General features: G+C 50.8%; 4 protein-coding genes across 4 annotated transcripts; 1 reads left to right on the top strand and 3 right to left on the bottom strand.

Moving 5' to 3' along the window:
- Positions 1 to 78: 78 nt before the first annotated feature.
- On the bottom strand, positions 79 to 2,541 carry T069G_03690 (sodium/calcium exchanger protein domain-containing protein; the record flags this gene model as incomplete). Its single annotated transcript, XM_056170900.1, has 4 exons — positions 79 to 1,177; positions 1,220 to 1,467; positions 1,524 to 1,601; positions 1,669 to 2,541. 4 exons carry the CDS (start codon positions 2,539 to 2,541, stop codon positions 79 to 81), a joined length of 2,298 nt encoding a protein of 765 aa, XP_056031792.1.
- A 3,068-nt stretch (positions 2,542 to 5,609) lies between these two features.
- T069G_03691 (protein kinase domain-containing protein) lies at positions 5,610 to 9,041 on the bottom strand (the record flags this gene model as incomplete). Its single annotated transcript, XM_056170901.1, has 3 exons — positions 5,610 to 7,418; positions 7,493 to 8,086; positions 8,169 to 9,041. 3 exons carry the CDS (start codon positions 9,039 to 9,041, stop codon positions 5,610 to 5,612), a joined length of 3,276 nt encoding a protein of 1,091 aa, XP_056031793.1.
- A 4,403-nt stretch (positions 9,042 to 13,444) lies between these two features.
- On the bottom strand, positions 13,445 to 14,996 carry T069G_03692 (GWT1 domain-containing protein; the record flags this gene model as incomplete). Its single annotated transcript, XM_056170902.1, has 2 exons — positions 13,445 to 14,830; positions 14,895 to 14,996. 2 exons carry the CDS (start codon positions 14,994 to 14,996, stop codon positions 13,445 to 13,447), a joined length of 1,488 nt encoding a protein of 495 aa, XP_056031794.1.
- Positions 14,997 to 16,276: 1,280 nt separating this feature from the next.
- Positions 16,277 to 17,175, top strand: T069G_03693 (uncharacterized protein; the record flags this gene model as incomplete). The annotated part of the gene is made up of 2 exons (XM_056170903.1): positions 16,277 to 16,910; positions 16,973 to 17,175. 2 exons carry the CDS (start codon positions 16,277 to 16,279, stop codon positions 17,173 to 17,175), a joined length of 837 nt encoding a protein of 278 aa, XP_056031795.1.
- Positions 17,176 to 17,400: the final 225 nt, after the last annotated feature.

Here is a 17,400-nt window from a genome sequence, read left to right on the forward strand (position 1 = left end):
CTTTCAAAGGTCAAAGCATATAAGAGGGTATCGTGAAAGAGAGGATATCTCCGATAGCCATCCTCATCGGCGCAGCGACTAGCTGCCCCACGAGTTTGCATCGGCCTCTGATGGGTAGAAAAAGGCGACAACGCCAATAATGCAGTAGACTGCACAAAGCAGGGCACCTTCGAGGTAGTTGCTTCGGCCGTCCAAAACAAGAAAGTTGACCATAAAGGTCGACACAAAGAGACACACAGTCTCAAAGAGGGTAAAGTACAGTGTCATTTCTTTGTCCATAATCCAGCCCAAGATGACGACCAAGGGCGTGACAAAGATGGCAATCTGAATGGAGCTGCCAATAGCAACACCAATAGCCAGATCCATCTTGTTCTTCATCGCCACAGTCACCGCAGTAACGTGCTCCGCCGCATTGCCCACAATGGGCAGGACGATGAGACCAATAAAGATTTCGCCGACGCTCGACGTGGCGACGACGTCCTCGATGGAACCAATGAGAAATTCAGCACATGCCGCGACAAGACCGGTTGTAACAAGTAGAAGAATAATGGCAGCCGTCTGGGTGAGGTGTTCTTCATCTTCCTCCCCTTCGGAGCCGTTTGCTGTCAAGGCGGTCAGGGGCACTTGGGCTGGCAACATGGCGCCGGGAGGTCGAATTTGATGGTTGAGCCTATCGGGAAGGGAGTTGGTACGTCGAATGCCGTAACGAACACGTGGGACAGGGCCCCCCACGGCAGCCAGGACATCCTCTTCAGGTTTCTGGACAAAGACAGTGGGTGCCAGGTTCTTGACAGACATGACGCGTAGAGCAGGGAATGGCCGCTTAGACGCCTCGTTGCCACTATCCGCAACTGGATCGTTGGGGATAGCAAAGTCGACACGGCGAGGTTCTCCTTCTCCGCGAGGATTCTGCGAATTCTGTTCCGGTTGTTCAGTGATTGCCTGCTGAGCATCGCCCTCTGCATCACGATGGCGGCGGTGACGACGGTGCTTCTTGTACTTCTTGTGCATGTGTCGAATACTTGGCCTTCTGTGCTTGTGGTGAGACCTCTCTTCGTCCTCAACAGCCTCTTCGTTCGTCTCGGTAGACCCAAGTCTGGGGAACTGTGGACGGGAAGACGAAGTTTCTGAAGACTCTTCCTGGGGACTAGTAGTTGTGGTGCCAAAGGACGAAGTCCTAGTAGGTTGCAAATCGCTGGTTTCCACCGAGGCAACAGACGACTTTCTTCTGCGTCCATGACGAAGAACCTTCCTCATGGCACGGCGAACTGTATCCCGAGAGTGACTAGAGTCGTCCGAATCCGAGCTATCAGACGAGCTGGAATCAGAGCTTGAAGAGTCCAGCCAAGCTGCGGCAGGACCAGGAACGGATTCAGCATCGACGATATTCTGAGGAGTTGACTCATATAGATATGCGTGCGATTTCAGCTGGAACAGGAGATAGATGACATAGACCAGTAACAGAATCTGCCTTTTGTTAGAGACTGGCGGAAGTAGTGTGTGAAATAGGGAATCCAACTTACAACGCTAGTGCCGCGGCTAATCTTGAGCGATTCATGGTCGGCCAAGTTAGGATCGTTAAAGGAGGCATGAAAAGCCGTCTGAGAGCAAGTTAGCGAGAGCTCAAAGAGAAGAAGAGACATGGTTTTGTCCGAGAAAGGAACATACAGGCAAGACCAGACTGATGACACTCAAACTGAGAAGACAGGCACTCATCTGAGTAACAGTGCTGTTGTAAACCTGCTCTCGGAAGCGTAGTCCACCAAGGAAGAAGCCCATGCCCAAGATGAGCAGCAGGTTGGCCAGGATGGAACCCAGGAGAGACGCTTGGACAATACGGATTTCATTCTTGACCAGGGCAATGATGAAGATGATTAATTCCACGGCGTTGCCAAACGTCACATTAAGCAAGGCACCGAGGGCGTCACCCATCTTACGGGCCACGGACTCGGTCGCGAAGCTGAGAAGGCCCGCGAGGGGGATCACGGCAATACAGTTCATGGCAAAGACGATGCCACTATTAATGCCATTGATGTTGGCAAGAATGATGCCGAGCGGCACAAAGACCAGCAAGACATTGAACCAGCTGTGGGTGAGGACCAGCCAGAAGGATCTACGGAATTCCTCGACAAAGGTACGCTTTTTCTTTTCGTCACCATTGTCGTTGTCATTCTCGAAACTAGCTGTGTCGGGGGTCGTGGAGGCGTTTGCTTCTGCTTCCTTGGTCCCTAAGATAGACCCCTGCCTCTCATCTTGCGAGGATGGCGCTGACAAGCGCTTCTTGGCGGATGCCGGCTTGAGAAAGTCGACATCTGGGATTTTGTTGACGATGCTGGGCGCATCGGGGCTGAGGGGAGACACGGCGACGCCATTGCGGCTGTTGGAGGTCTGGTTGTTGTTTGGATTGGATGTTGCGACGTTGTCGTTCAAGGGCGGCAGGTCGCGAAGCTCAGTATCCGGCCGATCGGAGAGTCCATAAGCTACGGGCTGTACATCAGAGCCTTTGGTAGCTATATCGGGGTCGGATGAGGCTTTCTTCATCGAACAGGTATTGAGTTTCAGAGCAGACAAGTGCAAACAAACAAATAAGCAGAACTTGTTGAAGAGGGAGAAAGGGAGGGAGGGAAACCCAAGAATGAAATGGGAAGGGAAGTGTAAATCCCCTGGCAATAGAGGAGGGAAGCAGGATCCCTTTTAAGCTGGAAAGAGGCGGGCTGTGACTGAAGTGTGAGATAAACGGGGAATGTGGATGACGCTGTGTGGACAGGGGGGGAGAGACGCCACGATACCAGATTCCCCCAGCTAGAATGGACAGCTAGTGGACGTATTGCAGTGCCTGTACTAGCCTAATCACGGCCTAACCACCGGCTTTTGGCCACTAAGTTCCAATGACTGTTTGCGCCACTCGACACAACAATAGTTTACTCTAGGTAGCACCAACTCAAAGTTCTATGTGCTGCAGTGCCGCTTGTTGCCGGCATTGCTATTTACTACCAACACCAACAACTCTCGTCAGTGTCATCCAGCTTACCACCATCCTCAATCCTAACCGACGTGCTATGCTGTCACATATTAACACCAGGATCAATACCAGCAAAACGCGCCACACGGTCCCTATCTTGGTTTTTAAGCTTAGTGGGGAAGGCAAGGCGGTGGGCTGGCCAAGTTCCACAGCCGCGCCCAATCAGTGCCCGTTCTCCAGCGCTGGAGCTACATCATAGAAGACCCGCCGTCATGCGCTAACAGCAAACCAGCAGGCGTTGCGTGCAAGCATCAATGGACTGATGATACAATCAATACACGGCGCGCGTCTGCAATCGAAACAGTTACTCGATATGACGGCCATCCGCAGCCCCAATTGATGCTCCCATAGCGTCATGTTTGTGCGAGTACGAAGCTGCGGTAACACATCGGAGGGTATTGAAACAAAAACACATCTTGATTCCCTGCGCAACGAAGCCGATTCCCGAGACAGACCTGCCCGCGACAGGGGTTCAGACAAAGGCAGATACACCACCAAACATACCATCCACAAGCGCAAACACATTTGATAGATCATTATTCTGTACCAAGCATATACCTACATGTATTCTTTAGACATACACAAGGACAGACAAACTCTGCAAATTACCCCTATTCAAACCACCCAAAACAGTTCTAACTTTCCGAATCTTTTGGAATCTTCCAATCGCCAAGGCCTACGGTGCGACTACGAGCATATCCCATGTCAGCCCATCCCCACAAAGAGTCGTTCAAGCTTACTCGGCTCGAGTAGCACGAGTACAGTAGTATCACAACACAGCTGACCCACGCGCCAGCAAACGGTTTCCCCCAAAGGGTCCTCTTCCAGTTCCCCCTGAATTAGAAGAAAAAATCAGTAGTATTGTACATACGTATCCCCCTAGCAGGAGCCATAGTAGTACTCGTAGTTTGCTCAGCCCTTCAGACCTATCGTTCAAACAAGGTTACCTTACGCGTCAGTCCCGGGAAATAAATCTCCGTCCATCCCACCCTCACCCTCGCACTCCAAAAGAATAATGCGAAATCGCCGCCTCGGAACATACCTACAACACGTCCGTCCCCCCAAAGCGGGCAATTCCATGCGAGCCACAACAAAACACGTGCCCGCCGGCAATAAAACCGCCCCTGTCATGTTCACCTTACTCCCGCTAACGTAGTTTCACCAGCTTCGCCACAACCCTCATCGCACATATCCTCCAATCAGCTTCAGCCTTGGCGCAGCTTCAGCCACAACTCATCCGTCATGATTCCCCCAAACTCTGCAAGATGAATTATGACGTTTATCGCTTTTAGGCCTCCCGTCCCTCGGTGAATCTGAAATCGCCGTTTCCTTTCACTTATTCAGATCTTTAATTTTCATAGGGTCCCGATGACGTTATCTTGATAAGACGCAAAAACACAAAATACTGTGAAACAAAATGGCGAGGGCTGATGATCTCATTCAATGCGGAATGCATGCAGTCTCATTCTCGGTGAGTGTAGTTGTGAAACAGAGGACTCGGCATCTCTGATCCGTCGAATGCATTCATTACGCAGATAATGTATACCTGTATATATATAGCAAAAAGTCAGACATGTATTAAACAAGATATACAGTGGTGCAAAAACCAAAGATAGTATTACAATCACGTAAAATGCATCACAAGCAACTCCAGCCAATAGAACAAAACATGGAGAATGGAGAATCTATAAAACGCCATGTCTTACAAAACGGCCATCACGTGGGCAAGGTAGGCAGTAGAACAAGCAAGCAAAAACTTCATCTCGCGCACGAAAAAAAAAATTCCTCATATTCTTTCACACACACTCTCTCTCTCTCAGCTCCCTTCGCAAAATAAAAAAAAACACATCTCTTTCCACCTAAATGCGCACGCAGCCTTGTCATAAATGGACTCCGCTCAATGTCCTGCCAAAATGCCCAACACAAAAGAAAAAGAAAAACTGAAACAGAAAAAAGATACAAATACACAACACTTCAGGTATACCGAACAACAATCTCAACACACTGGATCAGCTTTCTACCAGTTTTGAAAGAGAAAATAAGAAAAGGAGAAAAAATAATGTACCCCGGTCTTTCTGATACCACATCACGAAATCCCACTCCCAGATCTAGTCGAGGCGTCTGTGTGTATTTGCTTCATAACAGCCACCACATGAGCGCAATATACGATTTGCAAGATCATGCTAGACGAAATACAATACAAAGGAAAGTCGAGAAAAGAAAACAAGAAAAAGAAAATTTTGCCAAATAAAGGCATGCCATGGCTCCCACATCCAGCGCAGCAGTAGTAGGCCGTAAAAGGGCGGAAACTACTTTGACCAGTGTTGATAAAACGGGAGTTATTAAATAGGCTGAATGATATCTGCTTTGCTTTGCGCGCTTTGATGATTACAACTTGATGTTGGCAAAATACGGCGATGCCTCCTGTATGGAAATGAAAAATAAGATAATAGCAAGGCCACCAAATCGTGCCCTGTCGAATCCATGGAGCCGGAGCTACCAGAGAGTGCCGAGCTATCGAACCATCTGGTTTGCTCCGGCGCGAATTCGTAAATTCTTTTTGCCCTTTTGTTTCTCAGGCCATCCGTTATCGCTCATCTCCGCCTCGGGCTTTGCCTCGTCTCCTGAAAAAGTCCATGACACGCTTAGCAGCTCCGCTACTTCCCTCGTGGCCACGATAGTCTCCCTGATCGTAGGCATCCGTGAATCGCTTATGGCTCTTTTGCAGCACTCCTCTGCCAGTACCAATTGCTCGCCCGTCAAAGCCTTCGGACTGAGTGTATCCGTACTGGTACGGTCCCTGCCGAGCTCCCCCGGGAGGTTGGCGCATGTCGACCGAAGTCTCGGAAGAACTGTTGAGATGCGTACCCTGTTGCAGATATTGGGGAATCGCATTTGGTCGCCTGTCCGCAGGGGCTAGGTTGTGATTCTGGCTCTGGATAGGCGGAGTAGACACAGCCGCATCCAGAGGCTGGCCATCGTAGGCGTTGTCGAAGAAAGGTGTGCTGCCTCCGTGGGATGTGACGATTCGTCCTAGGTCAGCAGTGCGAGGGTTTTGAATGGGCAAGTCTTGCTCGGAAGGATGGGCGCTTCCATAATCCTTAGAAGCACCAAGAGACTTGAGAGAGAAGGAGGCGGGAAGAAGCGAGAAGCGTCGGCGCTCCTTTTTATCGATGGAATCCTGGGAGCCGTTGATGCTGCCGCTCGCTTTCTTTCCAAGGCCAAGAGTAAAGGAACGACGAGATGCCTTGGAATCGATCGAAGGTCGCGAGCGAGGCTCCTCTCCCGCAGCCATGCCCGAATTGGCCATGCTGATGGGGGGATACTTCTTGGCCTTTTCGTTGGGCTGCTCCGTCTTCTTTCCCTTGCGCCCAAACATTGATCCGCTGCGGCCCAAAAGCTTGGAGCCGATTTCTCCTATCGTGTTGGATCTCTTGTGTCCCTTTCCATCACTGCTCTTAGGCTCATGAAAGCCTGACATCCGCGCAAACTTGGGTGGAACGTTGGTGCTCGTTCGCCCTAGGGTATCATCCTCATTCGCATTGGAAGGCTGCTGAATACGGCCTTGGACGTTGGTGTCTGCGATGGTAGGAGGGACAGGTTGACCATAGTTGCCTCCAGACTGTAAGCCAAGAGAAGTGGCAGACTGCATAGAGTTGCCAGTACGGGGACGAGCGGTCGCCACGGGGACACCAATGGCATAATTGTTGTCGGTAGCCGCACGAACGTCCCGCACGGGGCGTGTTGGCTGAGGAATTCCGCTTGTCTGCGCCGTAGCTGGCCCTCTCTTTGACTGTGGTCGTCTGTCGTCCAGCGACAAATCTTCTGTCTCGTGGTGGTGTCGAGAAGTTGGCCGAACCTGATGCCTGGACATTTCCTCGGAGCCACCACGTTGCGTCTGAGTGACGGGCGCAACGTATTCGACCTGGACGGTACGGCGCTTGGCGTCCTTGGAAGTGCGCTGAGTGGTTTCGGGAGGGGAGTCGATCTTGCCGTGTGTCTTTGCCAGACCACCAACGACAGCGGACTGGGGAGACTTTTGCTTTGGCGCTTCGCGAACAGAGGCGCTCCTCGTAACCATGGGAGCCTCGGCATAGTCTGAGCCTGTGGCGCTGACGCTTTGGACTTCGGATGGCGAAGTGGTTGAGCTTGTGATGAACTCGACAACGTGAGCATACTCGCTCAGCCAGCTGTGGCGGGCCACCTCGAACAAATCAGCTCGCTTTCTCGGGTTCGGTACGAGAATTCGCCTCAGGAGATCTCGAGCATGAGGTGTAACGTATTCGGGGAATGTCAGTGGTGTCGAGACAATGTACTTGTACAGAAGGTTGATATTATCGCCTTCTGGGTTAGCAGGATCGTCGTCGAAGGGTAGATAGCCAGCAAGCATGGCATACTATTTGTTCAGACTCATTAGCGACCTGAGACGGAAGAAAAAATTGTATAAGAAATTGAGACTTTGACACTTACCAAAATGACGCCGCAGCTCCACACATCAACTTTTCTTCCAGTATACAGCGAATCGCTCACCACAAGCTCGGGCGCAGCATAGCAGGGGCTTCCACAGCTCGTCTGCATCAAATCGCCCTTGCGCATACCGTTGGGCTTCACCTTGTCGATACCCAGCCTCTTGACGTATTCACGGTCCGACAGATTAAGCTCTTCCTCCTCAGTCAACTCATCGTGGGGGTCAAATGTGTTGGCAAAGCCAAAGTCGGTGATGATGATGTTTCGGTTGCGATCCAGGAGCAAGTTTTCCAGCTTGAGGTCACGATGGACAATGCCCTTCTTGTGGAGGTAGCCGACTCCGGAGACCAGCTGGGAGAAGAGACGGCGCGCTGAGTTGTCTTTCAAATAACGATGATTCAAGATGTAATCAAAGAGCTCGCCTCCAGATGCATACTCGAGAATAATGCCAATGTATCTATCGGTTTCAACCATGTCTATCAATCGCACAATGTTGGGGTGGTGAATGCCGCGGAGAATGGTGACTTCGCGCTTAATCTTGGCCAACCGCGACGGGTTATGGCCAACGGTATCTCGTTTAATAAGTTTGATGGCAACCTGTATATATCGTTAGCATTGCCCAGCTTCACAAAGATGCCCTTGCCAGGTACTGCAGATGACGAAAGCAAGCAAAACTCACCTGCACGTTGCTATCCTGCTTCCATCCCAGCTTTACTTTGCCAAACTCTCCCTCACCAATGGTATTTCCCAGAATAAAGTCGCCAAACTTGGTGGTTGCCTTGTTGTTGCGACTATGGTCGTGTCGGCTTCGGCCACCTCGTCGCTCCTCGGAGCCTGCATTCATGGATACAACGGGGGGAGGTGCCGCTGGATCGTCGTCGTGGTGGGATGAGTTGTGGTAGGCGGCGCTTCGGCCGTTTGCCTCTTCGCCGTTGGAAATGACCCGGTTTAGGCTTTCGCTGGCCTCACGCGAGGGCTTGGAGTTTGTTGCTGTCTGATGAGTGCGGATGGGGATGGGGATGGAAGAATGAGCTTCGGCGGCATGGCTCGCCCGAGTGCTGGTGGGCTGGGCTGAGGCCGAATCCTGCGGCATGTGGTAACTCTGAGCCCTCTTGCTCCTGGCCTGGTCGGCGGCGCCGTTTGTGTCACCGCGAGAGGCGATCCGCGAGCCATCGGGCTGGGCACGGCGCGGTGAATTGTTCATCTTGTCGCTCGAGTGGGCGGGATTGTTGGACGAGGTTCGTGGAGGGGCGACGGGCGCAGTCGACAGGCGGTCAGCCCTCGAGTGCTGGTCGGCCGCACGAGTCGCGCTGGTGGGAATGCGGGAGTTTACTGGAGCGCTGGTGTCGGATGCAACGGCGGCGCCTGGGCCGCTGGACTTGCGAGAGGGAGGACGCCTTGACGATGGTGGTGTTGATGCGCTCTGGGCATTGTGGATTTCCCGATTGGGGGAAGAGTGCGTCTGCGTGTACTGGCGGTTGGAGGTTGGCAGAGAAGACGACAACGCGGTTGGCTGGTGAGGAGGGGCCGTTTGGAGAGCAGCCGACGACATCCTTCCGCGTTGCTACGCGTGATGGCCGGCCCACTAGGGGTCAGTTTGACGGATCGCTGCGGAGACGGCGAAAGCAGTTGCTTCGTTGTGAGGCCGTTGTCGATGTGTTTTGTTTTTGAATCCGAGATACGGGCAGCGGATGAAAATGAAGCCCGTGTATGAACGATTGGAGATGGCCCGATGTACAATCTTGAACTCGCTCGTCAGTAAAACAAAGAAGAAAAAGGATGGTCCAGCGGCATGCAACCTTGCAAGAGCACGCAGCGGACGCTTGAGCCTCAGCAGCAGTAGCGGCTGGATGGTGTTGAATTAGAGAGGAGGATCGGAGAGTGAAAACGGGTCAAGAGCCAGACGGCGGCTACTAATCCGCGAGGTGCCGTGCTAGAGAAAAATAAGGGCGGGCCAAAGAAATTGAGGACGAACAAAGGCGAAAGAGGCGCGTGTTGTAAGCGTGAGGAGCGCCAAACGAAGCAATTGCAATGGGCACTAATATTTCATGGCCGGTTTCGACGACGGCGAAGACGAACTTGAGGGTTTCTTTTTTCCTTCTTTCTGGCGGTTGTTTCACAGACGAACGTCGTGGTCCAGCAGATGGCAGAAAAGCGAGTCCCCTGAGTGGGCAGGCCGTTCGGACGCGCGCAGGGCCAAGGGGGCAGCTGACAGGGTTGTGCAGAGTAGTGTAGCAGTAGGGCAGGATGAGCTCGGATTGGGTGCCTGTTTGGTCCTTGAATGTCCCCGTCTGTGGCCCCGATGGATGGAGCTGGGAGAGATTTGAACAAGGCGAAGATGTTTTGGAGTTGTTGAGCAGTGCCGTACGAGTACAGTGCTGTAGCTTTTAGCGATTGAATTGAGGGCCGGGCTGAGCTGAGCTGAGCTGACTGGACCTAGCTGATCAATCTGACGAGGTTTCGTTGCCACTGGCAGCTACCAGTTTGAAGCGCCTGTGCTTGGAGAGTTTTAGAGGTACAGGTACGGCTTCAGTTCAAATGCTCATGTCAATCTGATATGATGTCAATAGTACCGAGATGAGACAGGCATTACAAAGAGCAGTCAAGGCAATATCAATCCCATTGAACCATATAACTCTGGGTAATTTGGAAATCAATCCATCCAAACCGCGAAAGTAAACAAACCTATAAAGGTACCTAAACAAAGACTACAGCACGCACGTACACACCCTCAACGAGCACAGCCAATCTTGCGGTTGTGCCACAAAAGTAAGACCACCCACGCGCACTGGACTTAATATTATTTACAGGTACAACACTGCGCTGCGCTTCAAGGCCGCACAAGGAGATTGGAGGCGGCTCAGCAAAGGGCGGCCGAAGTTTAGAGCTGTCAAACCCGCGAAAGTGGATGGCCAAGGGCTCAAGGACCAGCTTCGCGAAATTGATAGCGCAGCACGAGATTGAGACGTGGGCCTTTGTTCCGTCTTGCCTGTACCTGTACCCGTACCCGTACCCGGTACATCTGAGCGAGCAGGTCAATGCCCCCGTCCTCGTCCTCGGTGTCCTCTGCTCTACGCCTTTACTCGTACATCCAGCCAGTCCGTCTCGAGTGAACCGCAACAATCGTGGTCGAGATACCTGTTGCCGCACATGTCTTGCCGCGACGGTCGAGGTATCTGGCCCAGCCGAAACGCGCTAGGTAGATTTCAGGGGGGCCCACGTCGTTCCTGCATGCATGTACTAGTACATATTACAAGCAGCATGCATGATTGACTGGCTGGGCGGGAGCGTCACGATGCGGATGCTGAGATGGAACCTCGCCCAAATTAGCTCTCACGCAGCAGCAGCGAACCCTGCCGGCATTGAAGGGGAGAGTGGAAAAAAGGGAAGGCTGGGTCGCTGTAACGGTATTGTTTTTACGTATCTAGGTGAGCTGGTTTGTTTGGTAATGGAAGGGACAAAGAAAGTATCAATGCTGGTGAGGCAAATAACAACAACAAAGCACTTCATCTCTTTGTTTTCTTTGTTTACTTTGATGCAAGAAGCAAGCAAGCCACCTACACAACTTCTCTAGCATCAATTGAGAACTGATAGACACAACGGACAGACCCTGTTTCGCCCCCCTCATAGTCAGCATTGCCAAACCACGACATCATCATCGTCACCACTACGAGTATTACCTGCTCTTCCCGTCCGTCCCTTGCTTACTACTTACCACTAGACCTAGGTAATAGCACTTGTACGAGTACTGTACGAGTACGGGCTCCCTAGACAAGGCTGGCTGGATAATATGGATTTCCATTATATTTTCCTTCGGTGACGCCGCAAACCACCTCAACCGGTTGGCCTCGATGCAAGGGGCCCCCCCGTAGCGCAGCCGTGGGATCCATGCAGCCCTTTTCCCGCATAGTCCTCGTAACATATCTCATACATATTGCTTGCACATGCACGACTACAGTAACAAACAAACAAACAGAAATAAACAAAGGTGAAATGTCGCTTGCACTTGTCATTGAGCATCAAAGAGATGAAAGGAGCCAAAAATATGGGCGAACCCTTAACCCGCGCTTGTACTGTAATATTACTCCCGTCGCAACACGCTCATATATCGTACAGAGACGGAGACGGGAAGCTTGAATCGCGTTGTTCCCTCTCCCTCGCTTCCTTTCGCAACCCCGGCAAAAGCCTGCTGGGAGTAAAATGCGGGCGGCTAGTATGAAGCACTACCAATCTCGATCCCGGCTGTGAGATTGCGATGCTGCGCGCTTTTGACCCCATGCCGAAATCATAGTCTTGCACCAATCTCGCCACGCAAAATCATATGATTTGCTTTTTTATTTATTTTCCCGCCCGAGGCGGTGGTTGACCTGCGGCCGATTTTGGTGAATTCGGTCTATCGGGTTTTAAATACGCATCAATTCGATTTCCCAATTGTATGAGCATTGATAGATGGCCTGTCTACTAGGTAGTTAAGATGAACCATTATTATACTCGAGTAGCAGCCACCGGTAATTCCAAAAAGGTTCATTCGCAAAAAAAGACAGACACTAACACGCAGCACATGCTCAATATCGGCTCACCATCACAAACCACGAACAAGAAAGGAAACATGATAAACCTTACTCTGTTTCAACCAGCCAAGTCCGGCCCAAATACTAACACCAACAGAGAACCCTGACCCATCTCGTGTGACTTGCATCATTATCCAATTAGTCCAATCCCCCATCAATTACGCTTTCTGTACCTGCATGACCGATGCTACCCTGTTGGTTTTTTGTCTGGTGTTTTACATGTGGCTACCCTATCCTATTAATTCAACCCCAAGCATGAAAGCATTGAAACCTTATTCCTTTCGGCCACACCTTTCACCTACTCGATCTGTCCAAGCTGGGACACCCAGAATGAACTATTATTATCATTTTGATCAATTTGCCCTTCCAGTCTCGGACCACAACATACGAGAGCCAAATGTCCCGCTTTGCCCCCTTTGCGAGGACGCACCCGAGACAACACCTCACCCGTCGTGAAACCTCGGTGCCACATCCCCAATTTCCACATGCGCGTATACCTTCTTTTCTCCCTCTCTCGTAAAACAATGTTTCGCTGTAATAATGCGCATGAAACACGCACACACACTTTTCTTCCGTGCTTCTTTTTCTCCTGTTCGATGCAACGCTAACAAAAGTACTTGGGCTGCACATAAAAACAACCTGTCTGCCGCTTGTAGATCCACCGCATTATTTGTGGCGCGCTCTCTCGTTCAATCGCATTGAGGCCGGAAATGAGCGACTTGGCTTGGTCGAGTTAAAATAGCTTCATCTTAACCCGCAGTGGCCCATCTTTCGCTCGCAATGTATTACAATAGAGACCGAATGCAAAAAGGCGCCAGTTCGGTGAGCTAGAGGCATTAGCAAATAACTATGACGACTACGGCGCAGGTCGGTCACGGTGAGCGGTAGCACGCATGCATTTACGATTTCCACAGCTGGCATGGTGGATAACCCATGATATTAAATCTTCGATTAGCATCTGTGCATCCAAATGAGATCGCCTGGCTAGATACTAGATACCCGTCCATCTATTTAGCGCGCCAAGTTTGCCCAGCTTGCCATCTAACTGGTGTCTTGCATGGAAAACCTTTGGCTCTATCAAGGGCGTTCGCGCCCAATCAGGACATTGTCAGATCCTTGGTCTATTCCCGATGGAGACAATAACAATGATTTTGTGTTCCTTCCAAGGGAGGTTTCCTCCGTGGTGTCTTGGATTCCTTCCGGTACGGTCATGGAGGCGCCCAGGGGTGAACAGATGGTCGGCAGCGAGAGCGTTGCATCCCGTTCCTGAGCCACACTAGCCAACGACATCTCTGCATGTCATTGTGTAAAAATCCACTGGCAACCACATCTGTCATCTTTGTTTTATCCTATTTGTAAATTTTACTCCACTTCCCGAGGAGATTTATAGCTTGATCGATATGTCGTAGATATCTAGTAGTACCGCAACACCTGTGACGGTTGCCGTGTAAGCCAAGAGAACTCCCATTGCCACAACCGGTGTCGCATCCAATGTTGGGATTGTCATATTGACCAGACCCGTCAGCAAGTTGGCAATGAGAAAAACTGCCAGGCCGTTGCGATTATACGCCTTCAACACAAAGCTCGTGGACGCTTCATACGCCTCCTTCTCGGATCGAGCGTCCGCGGCGTTGTAGAATGCGGGGAAGAAGATGGTATCAATGACACAAAAGGCTAGGATTTGCCAGCAGTTGAACGCCGCCACCCAGAGAACATAGGGTAGGTTGGCCAGCCGGCGCGAGACGGTCAAACCAAGCCCATAGTTGTAGCTGGTAACAATGGTGTACAGCACGGTCCAGATACCGGCCCAGACCGCTATCGTCATGAGAAGAGTATTCCTCTGCATGCCCGCGGTCGAATTGCTGCTTGATGTAATGTTCCGGGGGATGATGAATTTGCCGAGATCTTGCCCGGCAAGAAAGATGGCAAGATAGCCGATGAAGCTAAAGATACCTTCCCGGTTCATGGAGATGAGATCGACTCTTGGAGCTGTAAGAACAAATCCTTTGAGAGCCGTATTCTCAAGCAGAGCTTGGTATGTTCCCACAAGAAGCAGAGCGAGTGCGGCGTGCGAGGGAATAATATCAAAGATGGCCTGGAAGATGGCCACAAATGGGGGAAGGAACCCAAGGGTGAAGAAAAAGTTCCAATGGACACCATATTCAGAGACATGCTCGGCATACTCGAGCCCTTTGACGCTGAGAAGGCGAATGAAGCCGAGAACCAGGAGTGGGATGGAATGACGTATCGACTGCAGTAGGCGAGTGCCCAGCGGGACTCGGCGACCCGAGGCTCGTTCTTTGAGAACCGGACGAGCTGCAACAATGCCGGCGGAGAAGACAAACGAACCAACGCCCATATCCATGAGGGACGTGCCCCAGGTTTCCACCTTGGCAAACCGCCGTGGGAAGAGCCGGAAATCCACGGCAAGAATGGCAACGACGGTGGTGATCATCATGTAGCCGCGATAAGTAGTGAGAAAGGGCTTGATGCTAAGAGCCGGAAGAGGCCCTGCGGCAACCTTGGACTGGGCATTTGGCGGAAGCCTGGGTTTCTTCTTTGAGCCCCCGGTGGATGAAGGCAGAAGCCATATCAAAAAGGCCGGCGCCAGCAGAAGCAGATTCAACAAGACTGGCGAGTCAGAATAGAGGGTAGTGGCCAGCAGGAAAGTGCCGACGGTGAGGGAGAAGTCGACGACAAATCCAAGGACTGAGTACGGCTTGAAGAATGACTGCCGGGCCTGGAGTACAGACCACAGAAGAACGGCTGCCTGGGTGTCCGGGTTAGCATCTATAGAGAGTTCCGAATAATTGGAATGAAATCCAGAAACTCACGGGCGCGACGAGAGTCACATAGCCGATCTCCGAGACGGAGCCTCCCGTCAAATTGGACACGAAGTCTTCTTTGCGCTGCTTGTAGCTCCCCGCATTAGACATTATGGCGTATTTTGTTTTTGCTTTTTTGGCTTTTGGAATAAACGGCCTATCGCATGATAGCTGAATGACGATGAAACGAAAAGCAAAACGGAGATCTCCAAGCAGCCCGAGCGTTTGACTCTATTTCTTTGATGGCTTTTTGGTGCGCTGTCAAGCTGGCCGTTGGTGTAAGCCAATCAGTTCGCGCTTCGTGGACAGTTGGCACCCATAATGGGCCATCACGTGCGCGACATCATCAGTCATCCTATCAAAGGCCGGCCATATGAATGACGATGCTTCTTTCGACAAACCAACAATGAGACGCTATGAAACAAAAACAACAATTAGAAAAGACAAAATGTTGAGTTGAAAACTTTTTTCATGCTCTAGAACTCATCAAAGGAATGGCATTGTTTCTCTTTTCTTTGTTCTCCTTGGTGGCATAGCGCAGTGACTTTACATGTTAACCGTGCGTCTTTTGTCACAAGGCAGCGACATGCCCATCAACCAACGATGGACTCAAAGCTCAACCGCCACGTCAGTTCTTTGAGCCTTTGTGATGTGTAGATGTAGAAGAAAAAGAAAAGAAAACAACAGAATCCGTGCATCAAAGGGAATGCGGGCTTAGCATTGCCGTTGGTTTAAACGTGGCGTAATTAAAACAAATCGCGTTGTTGGCATCGTCAAAGCCTGATGATACCTGATGAACAATCAGTAAAAGGGGCTGGGCCATTGTGATATAACTAGAAAGATATCCCGAAATATTACTAGCATTGTGGTCTATAATTCATTTCTATTTCTGGGTTTATACATTCAGCACAGATTTGTTCAACGCTGAAACACTACTCTCCTTCATCATGTCTTTCTCAAGAAACCGTCGTCAGCGTCGCCCTACCACTGAACCCATCCAAACAGGACATGCAAATCTCTTGTACAGATCGCATGTATTCTCTAGACGGAGGCTCAGCCCTTTGTCGGGAGTCGTCTCAACAGAGATGACTTCTCTTGACTCAGTCGTATCCGGTGTTGGCTGCACGAGGAGGGAGATGCGATTCGTGCAGAAACAAGCTTTGCACAGGTTGCATATACCAGAAACCGCACCCAACATGATGAAACACACAAGCCCAGGGTTTAATCCTGTTTACTTTGGGCCATGCGTTCGGCGGCCGTCGATTGCTGTCGAGTCACCTTCTTCTGCAAGGGGTCATCAAATTCCTGCAAGTCGAGGTGACATCTCTTTGCCATGTTCGCCTACCACTCTTCACATATCGCTTTCTGTCGCTCTGTCAGCCAACTACAACATGCCGGTTTCACCCTCTTGTGAATCCGATATTCGACGAAGGCACCTTGCAGATCTTCAACGAGCACGCCTAAAACTCTGGCAGCAAGGAACTCGAAGATTTGGCCGCCTCGAAGACGCAGACGTATTCGTCAGGCCGCTGTCACTCGCAAAAAGCCATGAGAACATCGGATCACCGTCGAGAGACCCAGACACGCCATCCAATGTGTCTCCACCTTCCCCCTTTCCATCTTCACCCCTGCCATCTCCTGCCTTGCCGTCTCCAGCTTCGACGTTATCGAGGCGGCTGTCTGTCCGAGCAATTATCCACTCAAAGTCACACTCGCCCATTGGTTTGAAGCGTGATTTTGACCTGGATGCTTTAAAAGCAACGATTCCGGATCCTCTGCCCTCCCCTCGGTCACCCAACTTCAATCCTGAGGCACTGTTGTCCGTTCTGGAGCCATTGAATAGAAAACGAAGGCCATCTTGTTCGCCAGACTCCGACTCCACCAATACAAGCAATAACGAAAACGATAATGAAGATGGAGCAGAAGGGAGTGATGGAGATGCAAGAATGACTGAAGACACTACGGCTTCTCCTGAACCCTGCAAGCGTCCAAGAGTCTCAACTCAACCTACTGTTGTGCCCATCAGTGAGTTTCCTCTTTCCCTATGTTTAATACTCACAAGGAGCTTCAACTAACAAAAGACGCAGATGTTCAATACGCACGGGCACAGTTACCGGCGCTGGCCGCCATCATCATGTCAGATCGAGTACGACGAGGAGATCTGATTGAGCTGGCATTGCCTCATCCGCAGGTTTGGCCTGAGACAATAGCATATGTCTATACTGGAGAGGCACAGCTTCTTACGGAGCAGACCAAGGAGAATATCCTATATCTAGGTGGAAAGATCTAAAAGGAGGTAGATGTTTGGGCAGCAACTAAGGGTACATATCATAAAAGCAACTTTTTCTTCTCTACTAGATACTTCTTCTTCTTTACTTCTTCTTAGACTTATTCTCTTCTCATTAAATGGCGAAAGTTTACCAAAATACAATACTTTAGACTCCCTGTCTTCATAAATTGAATCATTTTCCCATGGTGAAATATGCAATTTACAACCATATCTTCTTTGCTCTTT

Source organism: Trichoderma breve, chromosome 2 (genome assembly GCF_028502605.1).
Source record: "Trichoderma breve strain T069 chromosome 2, whole genome shotgun sequence".
Classification (NCBI taxonomy): Eukaryota; Fungi; Ascomycota; class Sordariomycetes; order Hypocreales; family Hypocreaceae; genus Trichoderma; species Trichoderma breve.